General features: G+C 45.0%; 1 protein-coding gene across 2 annotated transcripts in view; it reads left to right on the top strand.

Moving 5' to 3' along the window:
* The window catches only part of LOC105487604 (thrombospondin type 1 domain containing 4), a 688,191-nt gene extending 677,658 nt beyond the window's left edge, over window positions 1-10,533 (top strand). For both annotated transcript variants that reach the window (XM_011751093.2, XM_011751102.3), the window contains one exon: window positions 4,493-10,533. In XM_011751093.2, coding sequence (XP_011749395.2) covers window positions 4,493-4,635 — 143 coding nt within the window. In that variant the 3' untranslated portion in view covers window positions 4,636-10,533. The remainder of the gene's footprint in view (window positions 1-4,492) is intronic.
* Window positions 10,534-13,371: the final 2,838 nt, after the last annotated feature.

The raw sequence follows: 13,371 nt of genomic DNA, 5'->3' as shown, positions 1-13,371 counted from the left end.
AAGTTAAGTTTGATAAAGGGAGAATGATAACTAAGTGGGGAGAGGAGACATCCATTGTATTGAGACCACACTGAAGATCCCTTTAAAAATATAAGATATATAAATGTCTAATGGATTAAAGACTGTAACAGAGAAAACAGTCTGTAAAAATGCTAGAAGAAAGTATCTTGGACTGGATGCAATGGCTCACAATCCCAGCATTTTGGGAGGCCAAGATGGGAGGATTGCTTAAGCCCAGGAGTTCAAGACCAGCCTGGGAAACATAGTGGGACTGCATCTCAAGAAAAAATGCTTAAAAGTTAGCTGGGCATGGTAGTGCACGCCCGTGGTCCCAGCTAATTGGGAAGCTGAGGTAGGAGGATCACTTGAGCCCAGGAGGTCAAGGCTGCAGTGAGGTGCAATCACACCACTGCACTCCAGCCTAGGAGACAGAGTGAGACCATGTCTCAAAAAAAAAAAAAAGAAAGAAAAAAATGTTATACACATAAAGTTTCCTGTTTGTCTCAGGCCAGATAATATAACTAAAGACTGTCAAAATCACCAGGTCCTTGGAATTGATTGTGTAATTCTCAAAGCCAGGAATGATTGGCATAAGCAAATCATATACTCTGAAGGGCTGTCACTCAGCTGCCTCACTTTGTCAAAGGCTTCTAACTAATATAATGTGCTACAAAATGTGTTGCCACTGTTTTTGTCTTCTATGTTTGTCTATGGTGTCTTTTCACGCGGGGGGAATTGTCTAGCTTCTAATTATATAAAATCCAACTAGAGAAAAAAGGGAAACTATGAGACTGACAAAACAGAAGATGTACACAAAGCCTTGGTATTCTTTGATGTGCCTCAAAATTATACCTGTCAACGCCAAAGTTACTGAAGATGTCCAGGCCACAAGCCAGAGTGATGACGCACACTCCGGCATATCCCGGAGGGCTGCTGAGAGCAAGAATCTGTGTAGGCTCTGAAGGTAAAGGCTCAGGTGCACATTTTGATGACGATGCTGAAGAAGAAAATAGTACCTGAGTACACGGGTACGTGTGTGCTGTTGTCAGCTTTTTGAAATCTGCATATAATCTTTCATCTTACCCCAGAGTGACGTTAATAAATCATCCTACAATTGATAGCATCTTAAAATCAAATAAATGTCACTCAAGTAGACAGAAAATTAAATCCCCAATATAGACAGAACTCACTCAATTTTTAAAAAAGAAAAATGGTCCAGTTTTGTAAAGGATAAAGGAAATGAACAAACCCACCACAAGGTCAGGTGCAGTGGCTTATACCTGTAGTCCCAGCACTTTGGGAAGCTGAAACCGGTGGATCACTTGGGCCAGGAGTTTGAGACCAGCCTGAGCAACGTGGTGAAATCCTTCTCTACAAAAATTATAAAAATTAGCCAGGTGTGGTGGTGCATGCCTGTAGTCCCAGCTACTTGGGAGGCTGAGGTGGGAGAATCACCTGAGCCCAGTAAGTCGAGGCTGCAGTGAGCCATGATCACACCCACTGCACTCCAGCCTGGGTGACAGAGTGAGACCCTGTCTCAAAAAAAAAAAAAAAAATCTACCACAAGAGGCTGAAGAAATTCTCAAGCTACTAGTAATAAGAAATGCAAATTTTAAAAATAATGGGAGTCCATGTTTTTTCATAAAATTGGCAAACTTTTAAAATATTAGACATTGTTCAGTGTTGGTAAACTTGTGGGGAACAAGTCAAGTGCCAACTTGTAACTTGGTGCAATCTTTTTGGAGAGAATTTTGTCAGTATCTATGAAGATACAAAGCGCTCATTACCTTTGACTTAATAATTTCACTTCTAGGAATATATACTAAAAATATGCTGTCAAAAATTTACAGATACACACACACACAAAGAATAGGGCTTACCGAGTGTGCCACCTACTCAAGATGCAGAGTCAGGAGGATCACTTGAGCCCAGGAACCCGAACTGTGGTTGCCCCTAGGAACAGTCACAGCACCCCAACCTGAACAACACAGAAAGATCCCATCTCTGAAAAAAAAAAATCGGTTTAATGAATTGTGTAGAATTAATGAATGAACTATACAATTTCTTGTAACTTACAAAAATTGGAAGCACGCCCGGCATGGTGGTTCACGCCTGTAATCCTAGCACTTTGGGAGGCCAAGGCGGGCAGATCACGAGGTCAGGAGCTTGAGACCAGCCTGACTAACACAGTGAAACCCCATCTCTACTAAAAATACATGAAATTAGCTGGGTGTGGTGGCACATGCCTGTAGTCCCAGCTACTCAGGAGGCTGAGGCAGGAAAATCACTTGAACCCGGCAGGCAGAGGTTGCCTCATGAGCAACGAGCCAAGGTGGCACCACTGTGCTCCAGCCTGGGCAACAAGAGCAAAACTCCTTCTCAAAGGAAAAAAAAATTGGAAGCAATTACATTTCTATAAATAGAAGGAAATGACTTATTTAAATATGTTCCAGCACATAGGACAAAATACACCCCAAAAAAGAAGATGGTAGATATTATGATACAAAAAAATTATCTAAATATATTTATTAGTAATATTTTAAAAAGCAAGCAGCTGAGAAGTATATTGTCAGTTCTTTCCCAAAGTAATCTATAAATTCAAGCAACAGTAATCAAAATCCAAGCAAGGTTTTTCACAGAAAAATCTGACAACCTGTGTCTAAGGTTTATACGGTGGCTCACGCCTGTAATCCCAGCACTTTGGGAGGCCGAGGCGGGTGGATGACTTGAGCTGGAGTTGGAGACCAGCCTGGCCAACATGGTGAAACCCTGTCTCTACTAAAAATACAAAAAAAAAAAAAAAAAAAAAAAAAAAATTAGCCAAGTGTGGCAGCGTGTACCTGTAATTCCAGCTACTAGGGAGGCTGAGCCAGAAGAAAGGCTTGGACCCGGAGGCAGAGGTTGCAGTGAGCCGAGATAGAGCCACTGCACTCCAGCCTGGGTGATAGAATGAGACTCCATCTCAAAATAAAATAAAATAAAATGAAATAATAAAATAAATTTTTATATGGAAGAGCAAGAGCAAGGAACCAAGAAGAGCCAAGGCTGTTTTGATGAACCATGTTGAGGGACTTTTCCTACCACATATCAAGGCATATTGGCACCAGGATGGATAAAAAAAGCCAGGAGAGCAGAATAGAGAGCCCAGAAATGAACATATAAAGGAAGCGGGATATATGATGGAGGTCACATTATGAATCTGTGGGGAAAAGATGAAAAATTCAATAAATGGTCATGAGACAATTGTTTATCCATATACAAAGAAAAAAACAAGAAAACTGAACTCCTTCCTCTCATCCTACACATACCATACACACCACAAACCCTAATTCCTGGCGGATTAGTCAAATGAATGTGAAAAGAACATTTAAAACTTTTAGAAGAGAATGGGGAAATTTATATTTTATTTCAGAATACAAAAGGGTTTTTTAAATGAAACCAACAATTCCAAACCACAAAGGAAAACATAATATCAGTTACATTAAAATTAAAAATCTCTGTTTATCAAACAACACCAGAAGCAAAGTGATCAGAAAAGTCACAGGCTGAAGAAGATATTTGCAGCACATATAACCTAACTCACAAAGGATCAGATCCATTAGATATAAAGAATTTTCGTGAATCATTTTTTAAAGTTAACTAAATCAGAAAATGAGCAAAAGATCAGAAAAGCAATTCACAGAAAAGGAAGCTTGAATGGCAAATATACATGATATGTTCAGCCTCACATGGGAATCATTTCACATTCACTAGCTCAGCAAAAACTAAAACATATGGCAAAAAGAGAATCCTTCCGTTCCGCTGACAGGAACACAGGAACTTAAACAGTTACACCGACTTTGGAGAGCAAACTGACCGTATCTAGCAAAGTTGGATATACCTTGTGACCCAGCAAGGCCCAGGCAGAGAATGTAACAAAACTACTTAAAAGTATTGTTTGCACTAGAAAAAGAAGTTGGATTAATGTCCAACTTAAATGTCCATCCATAGAAAATGATTAAATTGTGGATTATATATACAAGAAAATTCAATAATGAAAATATTTATAGCATTCATTAAATATGAATGAATCGCACTAATTCAACGTTGAGCAAGTTGCCAAGGAGTTTATATAATATGTATCTTTTTTATGTTTAAATGTCACAGAGTGGTGAGGGACTCCATCATATAGAGTTTAAGTGTAAAGAAATGTTTGGGGATAAGAAACGCCAAATGTGGGACTTCTGATTACCTCTGGAGTGATGAGGATGAAGGAGGAAGTGATCAGAGAGAAGTGAGGACACAGAGGAGTAACTTATTCTCTATACCTATTTCCTTTATAATGTTTAAAAGAAAGAGAAAAACCTGTGAGCCCATGGCACACGTTCACACCCCACATAGGTAATAAACAGCAGCGAGGGGTTAAAGCCACAGCCACCGCCCTTTCTCTTCCCACTGGTCCAGGCTGCCTCTTGTGCTCAGGGAGTCTTCTATTTGTTCTCTTCTGCTACAGACGAAAACTGCAAGGACAAGTACTACAACTGCAACGTGGTGGTCCAGGCAAGACTCTGTGTTTACAACTACTACAAGACCGCCTGCTGTGCCTCCTGCACCCGTGTGGCCAACAGGCAGACGGGCTTCCTGGGGAGTAGATAACACCCCTGCACCCCCATCAGCAGGGCAGCATCACCGCCCTCCCGGGGGCTTCAGCAGTGTGCCTGGCTGGCTGCTGCTCCACCACGGGCCGCCTGGCCCAGGCACTGCCAACCAACTTAGTCACCGCCCCTGCCTCCGGTGAATGCACCCCGTGGTACCCAGGGGCTTTGTACACAGAATGTTTGAAAGCCACAGTTGGTCCTCTAAGCATCACCATGTACTGATATTCCCCTCCTTGGACCTGGCACCTGTTAATGGTGCCCTTTGAAAGCCAAGCAATGGGAAGTACATGGAGCTCTCAGCCCTGCTCCCATCTGGCACCTTCAAGTCAGCAGATGGGCCACTGACTGAGCACTGCCCCGTCCCTGGTGCTACTGGCCTTTCTAAACTTAGCGCCCTGGAGAGTCCAAGGAGGCAGTGCCCCCAACCCAGCGCCCCACTAAGCCTTGCTGACACGCGTGCATCCCTCTGTGACCTCAGCCCAGCTGTGCCTGTTTTCATTCTCAAAGACATTAGACTGTTTTCCTGCCGTATGACACAAATATCTCACATGAATATTGTGCTTTATTTAACTGGTGTATTCACAGATACTAGCTCCTTAGCAGCTCACAACATCCCAGAATGAGAGGCAGGGGGTGACTCATTATCCCCATTTTACTAACAGGGAAACTGAGGCTCAACTTAGGTAACTGACCTGCCAGGTATATTCACCCATCCAGTGGAAGAGCTGAGTTCCTGCCCCAGTCATCTACCAAGAACCAGCCTGGGGCCTGTCCTTAGATGTGAAGGGTGCGGCTTCATTTCTGACCAAGAGGCTGAGAAGTTTCCCAGAATGCAAACAAAGCCCAGGCCCCTGAAATCTTTCTGGTCAAGCCTTTATCCCAGCACTCAGTTGTTTTGGATGTCTGTTCCTACTTGCCCTTCCCCTCAAAGTTACAGATCCTAGTTACAGGACTCTGCAGGCTTTGTTAAACTGTCCGTGAAACAAGAAAGCCATTGGGGGAAGCAGGTGATTGCCTGAAATTCTGACTCCATGCCAAGTGCTGTTCCTCCCGAGGAATCGAAGGCCAGGGTCCTTCTGGCCGTGGAGCCTTCCCTACCGCAGAGCCAACTTCTGAAGCACACAGCTCTGCGGCCTGGGCTCTGCCCTGCCTCGGCTGCCTCCCCCACGCTCTTCACCATGCCCCCGGAGAGTCCGGCCAACCTGTCCCAGCCAAAACACTGCCATGTTAGAAAAAGTCTCCTTCTGGTCTTATTTATGAATTTCTCTCTGTGGCCACAAATTCCTCCCCTCCCCCATGACTCACAGTCCATACCCCCAACCCCCAGACTTGAGCACCAAGATCTGCATTAATGCGGCTGGCCTGGGACAAGGAGCTGTGGGACCCTCCCCATCTCTTCCAATTCACTTCCCCCAACTATCCAGTCCCAGAGGCCGCAGGCCTGGAAGGAGGATGCAGTGTATGTTGAAAGGTGGATCTTTTGAAAACCAGTTAAGAGGAATATATGTAGGTTTTACCCATTAAGAAAAATGGCAAAGCTAAACAGATTGTAAACTTACAGAAAATTTGTCTTACAGTCCTGGGCATATTTCCCTTTTAAAGCAAGTCTGGATTCTTAGCAAACTGTTGCCCCCATTTGCTCTTTTAGCTGCAAATCTGCTGCTGTGATGATGGTTTGCAGCTTTTGGAAGCAGTATGGCGACCTGGCCTGACACGCTCATTAGGCTTCCACTAACCCGGGGCTTTCAGAAATTCTGTTTGGCCTTTCTGTGGGTAGCTTCCCAGCTTCCCTTCTGGGGAGCCCCAGGCATCATTTCCCAAAAGCATCGCCATCTCTCCTGATTCTCTTGGAACTCCTACGGATAAGCAGCCTAGCAGAGGCCCAGGCTCCCACACTGACGAAGTGAAAAGAGCCCAGAGAGGCCAAGCATATTGACCGGTGCTGTTCAGGGCCTGCTGTTTTCCACTCGCCACTTGTTTTGCTTCTTGTCACCAGGGGAGTCGTTCCTGTATGCAGCTGCTCTCAGATCTTGCCTAACAAGCCAATCATTTGAAGAAGTTTTCTTTTCCTGCTGGAGGGCAGGGTCAGATCAATGAGTGGAAGAGAGAAAGGCTGTTTTAGCCCAAGTTAAAGGAACACCTTTTAGCCATCAAAGCCACCCAGCAGAGGCAAGGGCCACGACACGTGAGGGAGTTCTCTGTCCTTCAAGGGAATTCTCTGTTGAGTGGAAGGCGAACACCCTGGTTCTTCCAACTCAGGAATTCTTGTGGCTGGGCTGGGTCAGTGATGGCTTTCTCTTTATGTCAAAAGTGCCCTATGGCTGCTGAAGGTTACCTAACCATTCTTTAAAAGGAGAATGACCCTCCATGAGAATGGCCAGCCTGCCAACTGTTCGATTGAAGAGAAGTCAATATATCAACCCCATGTCTCCCTGGGGGAGAAAGTGCATAAACCAGGGGTCTCTCTTTTTTTTTTTTTTTTTCTTTTCAACAAACCATTGAGCTATTCTTGGAGTTCATCTCTGGAGAGGTTATAGATTATTGGAAGTTTATTATTATGATAGTTTGATCAATTTATTTGTCTTAGAGATCCCATTTTTACTAATTCCCTAGTTTTTTATTTCAGCATCTGAATGTCTTTCTCCCTAGCACAGTGCATATAATCAGGGCCTTGAGTATTTCCAGTGATGACTTTCCTTGGAGAGGATCTAAGAAAAGCCCAGATTTCGGTGGCCATCTCCCTCCAAATATATCTCTTTCTGCTTTCTTGGTGCTCATTATTTCCCCTTCTCCTTTCTTCTGTCACTGTCATCTCCTTCTTGATCTTCCTGTGTTCCTTTAACTGGCCGTAATGCGGAATTGAAATTTACATTTCGATACTGTCTTTTTTTTTTTGACCTGTGTACTAGATTGCCTCCTTTCCTGCTCTGAATTTTAAAATTAGATAAATTAAAGCTGTTATACAGTTTCCTTACAAAAGTCAACAAAGTCCAAACAAAAATAGTTTGCTATTTTACTTTCACCCGTTGAAAAAGGAAACTGTGCCTCTTGCAGCCTAGGCAAAGGACATTTAGTACAATAGATTCTTTCCACCCTCACAATGACTTGCGGTTCTCTCCGTAGAAAAGGGATAGCCTAAGAAATACTACAATGAAACAACAAACAAACAAAAAACACCAAAAAAAAAAAAAAAAGCCATGTAAAGCCAGCCCCTAGAGGGAGTCAGTTCAGTTCTGTGGGGCATGCTCTGTGCCCGCGGCCTGCGAGCTGTTGGGGACCCCAGGGAGAGCAAGGCAGCCTGTCCCTGCCTCCCGGGAGCTAGAACATGACAAGGGGTCTCAGCACTGTGCCCACCTGTCCCTTTACCTCTCTGGCCCAGAGTTCTTGGAGGGTTTTTCCTTTATTTTCTTGAGTATGTGTCATCTACTTATTCTCAAAGTATTTAGCATTCACACTCTTTTTGCTTTAAAAAGAATGGCCTTACAAAGGGACAGAAAAGAGAAGACACAAGCTTGATGTATTTTCATCAAGTTTTGTGGCAGACAGAGAAGTCCAGATATTACCAGGACCTTTCTAAACCAATGTTGTGGGGTTTTCTTCATTCGGATAGCCACCTTAGGTTGGAATATCAATTTTCTAATGAGGAGGAAGACATAAATATAAGTGGTAAAAAGAAACATGACTTCCCTTAAAACAGGCTGGATAATCTATATCAGCCTTGTGGGTGGAGACTAGTATTTGATCCTTGCCATATTATAAAACATTTTAATATGGTTTAGATGGGAAAATATTGATGCCTTCCTCACAAAATGTATGGATGACATGAAGTTGAAGAGCTAATGGCTTGGGTGACACGTGCTGGATCCAAAAAGATCAGGGAGACTAGAATAAAACTTGGATGTTAAAAATTCACCAGGAATCCACATAAAATCCTATATTTTGACTAAAACGAAAAACTGTAAATACAAGGTGGGAGAGAGGCAAGAATTTCTGTTGACTAAGCTCAGTGTGAGTCAAGAAAGTGGGATGGAACCATGCAAAAACAAAGCCCACAGACATGCAGGCTGCGTGAGGAGAAAACTGGTCAGGGTCACATCACATTTTGTTTGCATTTGCCGGAACCATATTTTAAGAAGAAAACCGATCATCTATAACATCAGTTTATCAATGCCCCATCCCGATGAAGGGTGCAGACTCTCAGAAACAGCAGGAAGGACTTCATGAGAACCTTCAGGCTGGAGAAGGGACTAGGACACAAGGAGAGCTCTCCTAGGACCAGGACCAAGAAGCTACAGGGAGGCAGAGTTTAGCTCCTGCAGAGACCCAGCTTCTCACAAGTTGGAGGGACTCTGGTAGGTGGTGACCCACCCATCATTGAAGGTGGCAGCAGAGGCCGTTTGCCAGGGATGCTGGAGAGGATTCAAGCATCTGGCTGGGCAACAATGCCCAGGGCCATCCCCACGCAGGGCTTAGGGGAGTCTATAAGTAGAAGAGCTTTAGGTGATTTGTTTGATGGGGGAAGACAAGTACACAGCTACGCACTTTCCATTTCTGACTTTTGCCACCCTGTCAGCCATGGGGAGCCCACTGTGGGACTGAAATCCTGAGCTGAATGTGGCCTCATGTCTCAGAGAAACACTGGCAAGTTGGTCAGAGCCGCCGTCTGCATCGAGGAGTAGCTGAGCAACAGGATTGGGGGCTGCCTGCCCAGGGTCACTCACCGTGGTGGAAGCAGAGCCAAGGCTTATCTAGGACCCTGTAGATACCATCACTCTTTCTCAGCTCGCCTTGGGTTCCTACACCTTCGCACGGGCTAAGTAACTCCCTCCACCCTGAACTACCCCCCATTCCTGTTCGTTTCAGCAGATAATGATGGGGGGTGTCCATCGTGCTGAGGATAAGTGACCACAAGAGGGTGAAAACTTCCAGTCAACTTTCTCAGTCCTTTCTCTTGCGAGAGGGAAGCCACCTGCTACACGAGCTAACACCCCCTGCCTTGACTCCTTCCCCACGACTCAGTTGACAGAAGGATATACTTTGTTATAACTTATTATTTTGTTCTCTGTAAATACAAGATGTTTATAGGAAATATGTATTCTGAACTCTATCTGCAGAATGAGTCACTACACCAAAATAGTTCTATTATTTAGAATGTGTTAATTTTAAAGGCACCTGGTAGGTATTTATTTACATATGCAATCCACATTTGTGTGAAAGCATTTGATCATACTAACCCAGCCTCCTGGAACGTCGCTGTACGATGATGTCTTTTTCTCAGTCCATAGTTACAATTGTTTAGTATGCTCATCAGTCCAGCTCCCTGAGGTTGAAGGCCAAATATAAATTACTCTGCTTTTCGACTCATTCAGGTAGCATTGTACCTGAACCTGATTGCTACTTTTTCATCTTAAATATTACATTTCCTCATCTAATCTGCCTTCCCCTCATCCACAGACATTTGGAGAAGGAAATGGGAGGGTGTCTGCTATCCCTTTCTCTTTGCTTTGCCCCCGTTGTTAGACTGGCAACGTCAATTGCTCGGCAGGCTTGGTTAGAGCTGTGGATGAGGCAGGTGGCTGGCGGGGACAGGGAGAGGTTGAGAGGGAAGTCGTGGCATTTACTGCCCTGACACCTCCACTGTCCCTGCTGGGGATTCTGGGGCCAAGGCCTATGGTTGGCCTGTGAACTGCACAGCCAGGAGCAAGGAACCCACTAAATATTCCATCGCCTCCATGTCCCCTCTGGAGTGTTAAATTATTACGTAAGCAGGTAAAGGGCAGAAGGCAAATTATGTGAGCAAATGTGGTCTGTTTTCTCTTCAGCAAAAATGACTATTTTTGTGTGTGACTAATTTATTTTTATTATTGTAAAGATACAATAAACCGGTTGAAATATCTGCCTTTTTGACAAGTTTTTGCTTTCTCTGGTCTTATTCACGTTCTGTTCTCCTGCAAATAGCCCCCTCTAAAAAGAAAACTCGGCCCCTTGAGAGGTCAGCGGCTTGTAGACGTTGGCTTTGGGTGCTTAAGGTGGAGCTGGGCCAGTTAGAGAACGAGACACGCCTTAGAAAGAACACGAGCCCACCCGCTCACATGGGTCCTGCGTTAGGCTGTGTTAGACTCACCTGAGAAGCTTAACGGGAAGTCCTCAGGGTGTGCACCGCGCCCAGGGTGCAATCTCACATGAGTTTCTTTAAGTCTTCTGCAGGTAATTACATTGTGCAGAATAGGTTGGCACCCACTCTGCTGGTTTGGTGGGGCTCCATCTCTAACTTGAATTAATCTTCTTCCATCTCCCTCTAGCTGACTTCACTTGGGTCTTGATTTTAGCAAAGTGTTGAACAAAAATCTTTCAGGTGATCTTGGTGTGAAATAAAGTGAAACGTGACTGAGATGGTGATGCCAGTTGAAGGCCACCCTGGCCTAGAGAGCAGTCTCTAGCAAAGCCTACAAGTTCTGCTACAGACTCTGTCCTGGACGGCATTTCATCAATAATTCAGAAACCAGTTCTATGCCTAAAATGCTATCGCCAACCCTTCCCATCCACCTTTTTGCCTGGAAAAACCTCCATTTATTCTTTATTTATTATTATGGTGAAATCCACTGTACATAAAATTCACTATTTTAACTTTTTTTTTTTTTTTTTTTTTTTTTTTTTTTTTTTTTTTTTTTTTTTTGAGACGGAGTCTCACTCTGTAGCCCAAGCTGGAGTGCAGTGGCGTGATCTCAGCTCACTGTGACCTCCGCCCCCGGGGCTCAAGCGATTCTGGTGCCTCAGCCTCCCAAGTAGCGGGGACTACAGGTGCGCCCCACCACACCCAGCTAATTTTTTGTATTTTAGTAGAGGCAGGGTTTCACCATGTTACCCAGGGTGGTCCCAAATTCCTGAGCTTAAGCAATCTGCTCCCCTCGGCCTCCCAAAATGCTAGGATGACAGGCGTGAGCCACTGCGCCTGGCCTCCATTTTAACCATTTCCAAACGTACAACTCACTAGTATTTAAAGCAGCCACAGTGTTGGGCAACCATCACCCCCAAATTCCATTTATTCTTCAACAGTTCGATACAGGAGTCCACCAGGTCCTGGCCACTCTGCTGAGCACACTTACACAAGCTCATTTCATCTTCACAGCAAACCTATGAAGTTCAAATATTGTTTCCTTCTACAGATGAGAATATTGAGACTCAGAGAGGTTTGGTACCCCAGCTAATACTCAGTGGTGCTAGGACTCCACAGTCCACTCACCCTAGAGGCTGAGGCTTGTCCCTTTGCCGCCTCCATCTCCCCAGGGCCTGGCATGTTATATGGTTCCAGCCTATACTAGTTCCATCCTCTTTCTCCACGTCAGTTTTAGTCACTGGGCAACAATCGCACAAGGACTGGTTGAAAAAGCCCGGTGCTGTTGATCCTACCCGGGCTCAGTGTGACCAATATGATCTGAGGTGGCTTCTGGAGGAGTGCACCCAGTGGGAGGCAGTGAGCCTGCTCCGCACGAGGGTCAGACCCAGGCTGGGACCTTCCGCCTCCAGTTCCGGGGACCACATGTCATAAGGTTTATTGACCATCTGGAAAAAACCCAGAGGACGGTAGGATGGTGACCAGGATGGAGGGGTTCTGGAAGGAGAACTGTCTTCAACCTTCAGACAATTTCAAGGAATGTCAGGGACAGGGGACAAGAACCTGGACTCCTCCAGCTGACCAGGGCAGGGATGTGACCAGGAGTCAGACTTGGTTCAAAATGAGATGTTTCCAGTAATCAGAGAGGCTGAACAGTGGGAAAAGACACTTTAAGAGACAGAGCCGGGGGCGGTGGCTCATGTCTGTAATCCCAGCACTTTGGGAGGCCAAGGTGGGCGGATCACTCAGGAGTTCGAAACTAGCCTCAGCAACATGGCAAAACTCCGTCTCTACAAAAATGCAAAAAATTAGCTGGGTGTGGTGGTGCACACCTGTAATCCCAGCTACTCAACAGGCAGAGGTGGGAGAATCACTTGAGCCTGGGTGGCAGAGGTTACAGTGAGCCGAGATCGAGCCACTCCTCTCCAGCCTGGGTGACAGAGTGAGATCCTGTCTCAAAAAAAAAAAAAAAAGAGAGTGAGTAAGACCCCCAAAAAAGTGATCAGGAACATTTTAGGAGAGGGAAAATTTGAATATGGGCTGTATTTAAGATGACATCATTGGCCGGGCACAGTGGCTCACACCTATAATCCCAGCACTTTGGGAGGCCAAGGTGGGTGGATTGCTTGAGCCTAGGAGTTTGAGACCAGCCTGGGCAACATGGCAAAACCCCGTCTCTACTAAAAACACAAAAATTAGCCGGACCTGGTGGCGGACACCTGTAATCCCAGCTACTCTGGAGGCTGAGGCACGAGAATCGCTTGAACTTGGGAGGCGGAGGTTGCAGTGAGCTGAGATCGTGCCACTACACTCCAGCCTGGGCAACAGAGCAAGACTCAGTCTCAAAAAAAAAAAAAAAAGACATTGTTGAATCCATGTAAAGCTTCTTGGACGTGAGGATGGTGTTTGGCCAAACAGGAATACATGATCCTCCAGTACTTAGCAGGAAGGTCATGATCTGCTGTTTACCTTCAAATGGGTCACTAAAAGTGAGTGTGTGAGTATGTGTGCGCGCGCACGCACATGCACATGTGTGTATAGAGAAAGAGCATGCACACAGATAAGGTAAGATGTATTTTGGTGAATATTAGTGAAAGTATGTGGTGTCCATTATACTAC

This window comes from Macaca nemestrina, chromosome 7 (assembly GCF_043159975.1).
Source record: "Macaca nemestrina isolate mMacNem1 chromosome 7, mMacNem.hap1, whole genome shotgun sequence".
NCBI lineage: Eukaryota > Metazoa > Chordata > Mammalia > Primates > Cercopithecidae > Macaca > Macaca nemestrina.
Note: the sequence above shows the minus strand (reverse complement) of the source record. Positions and strands in the feature narration are given on the sequence as shown.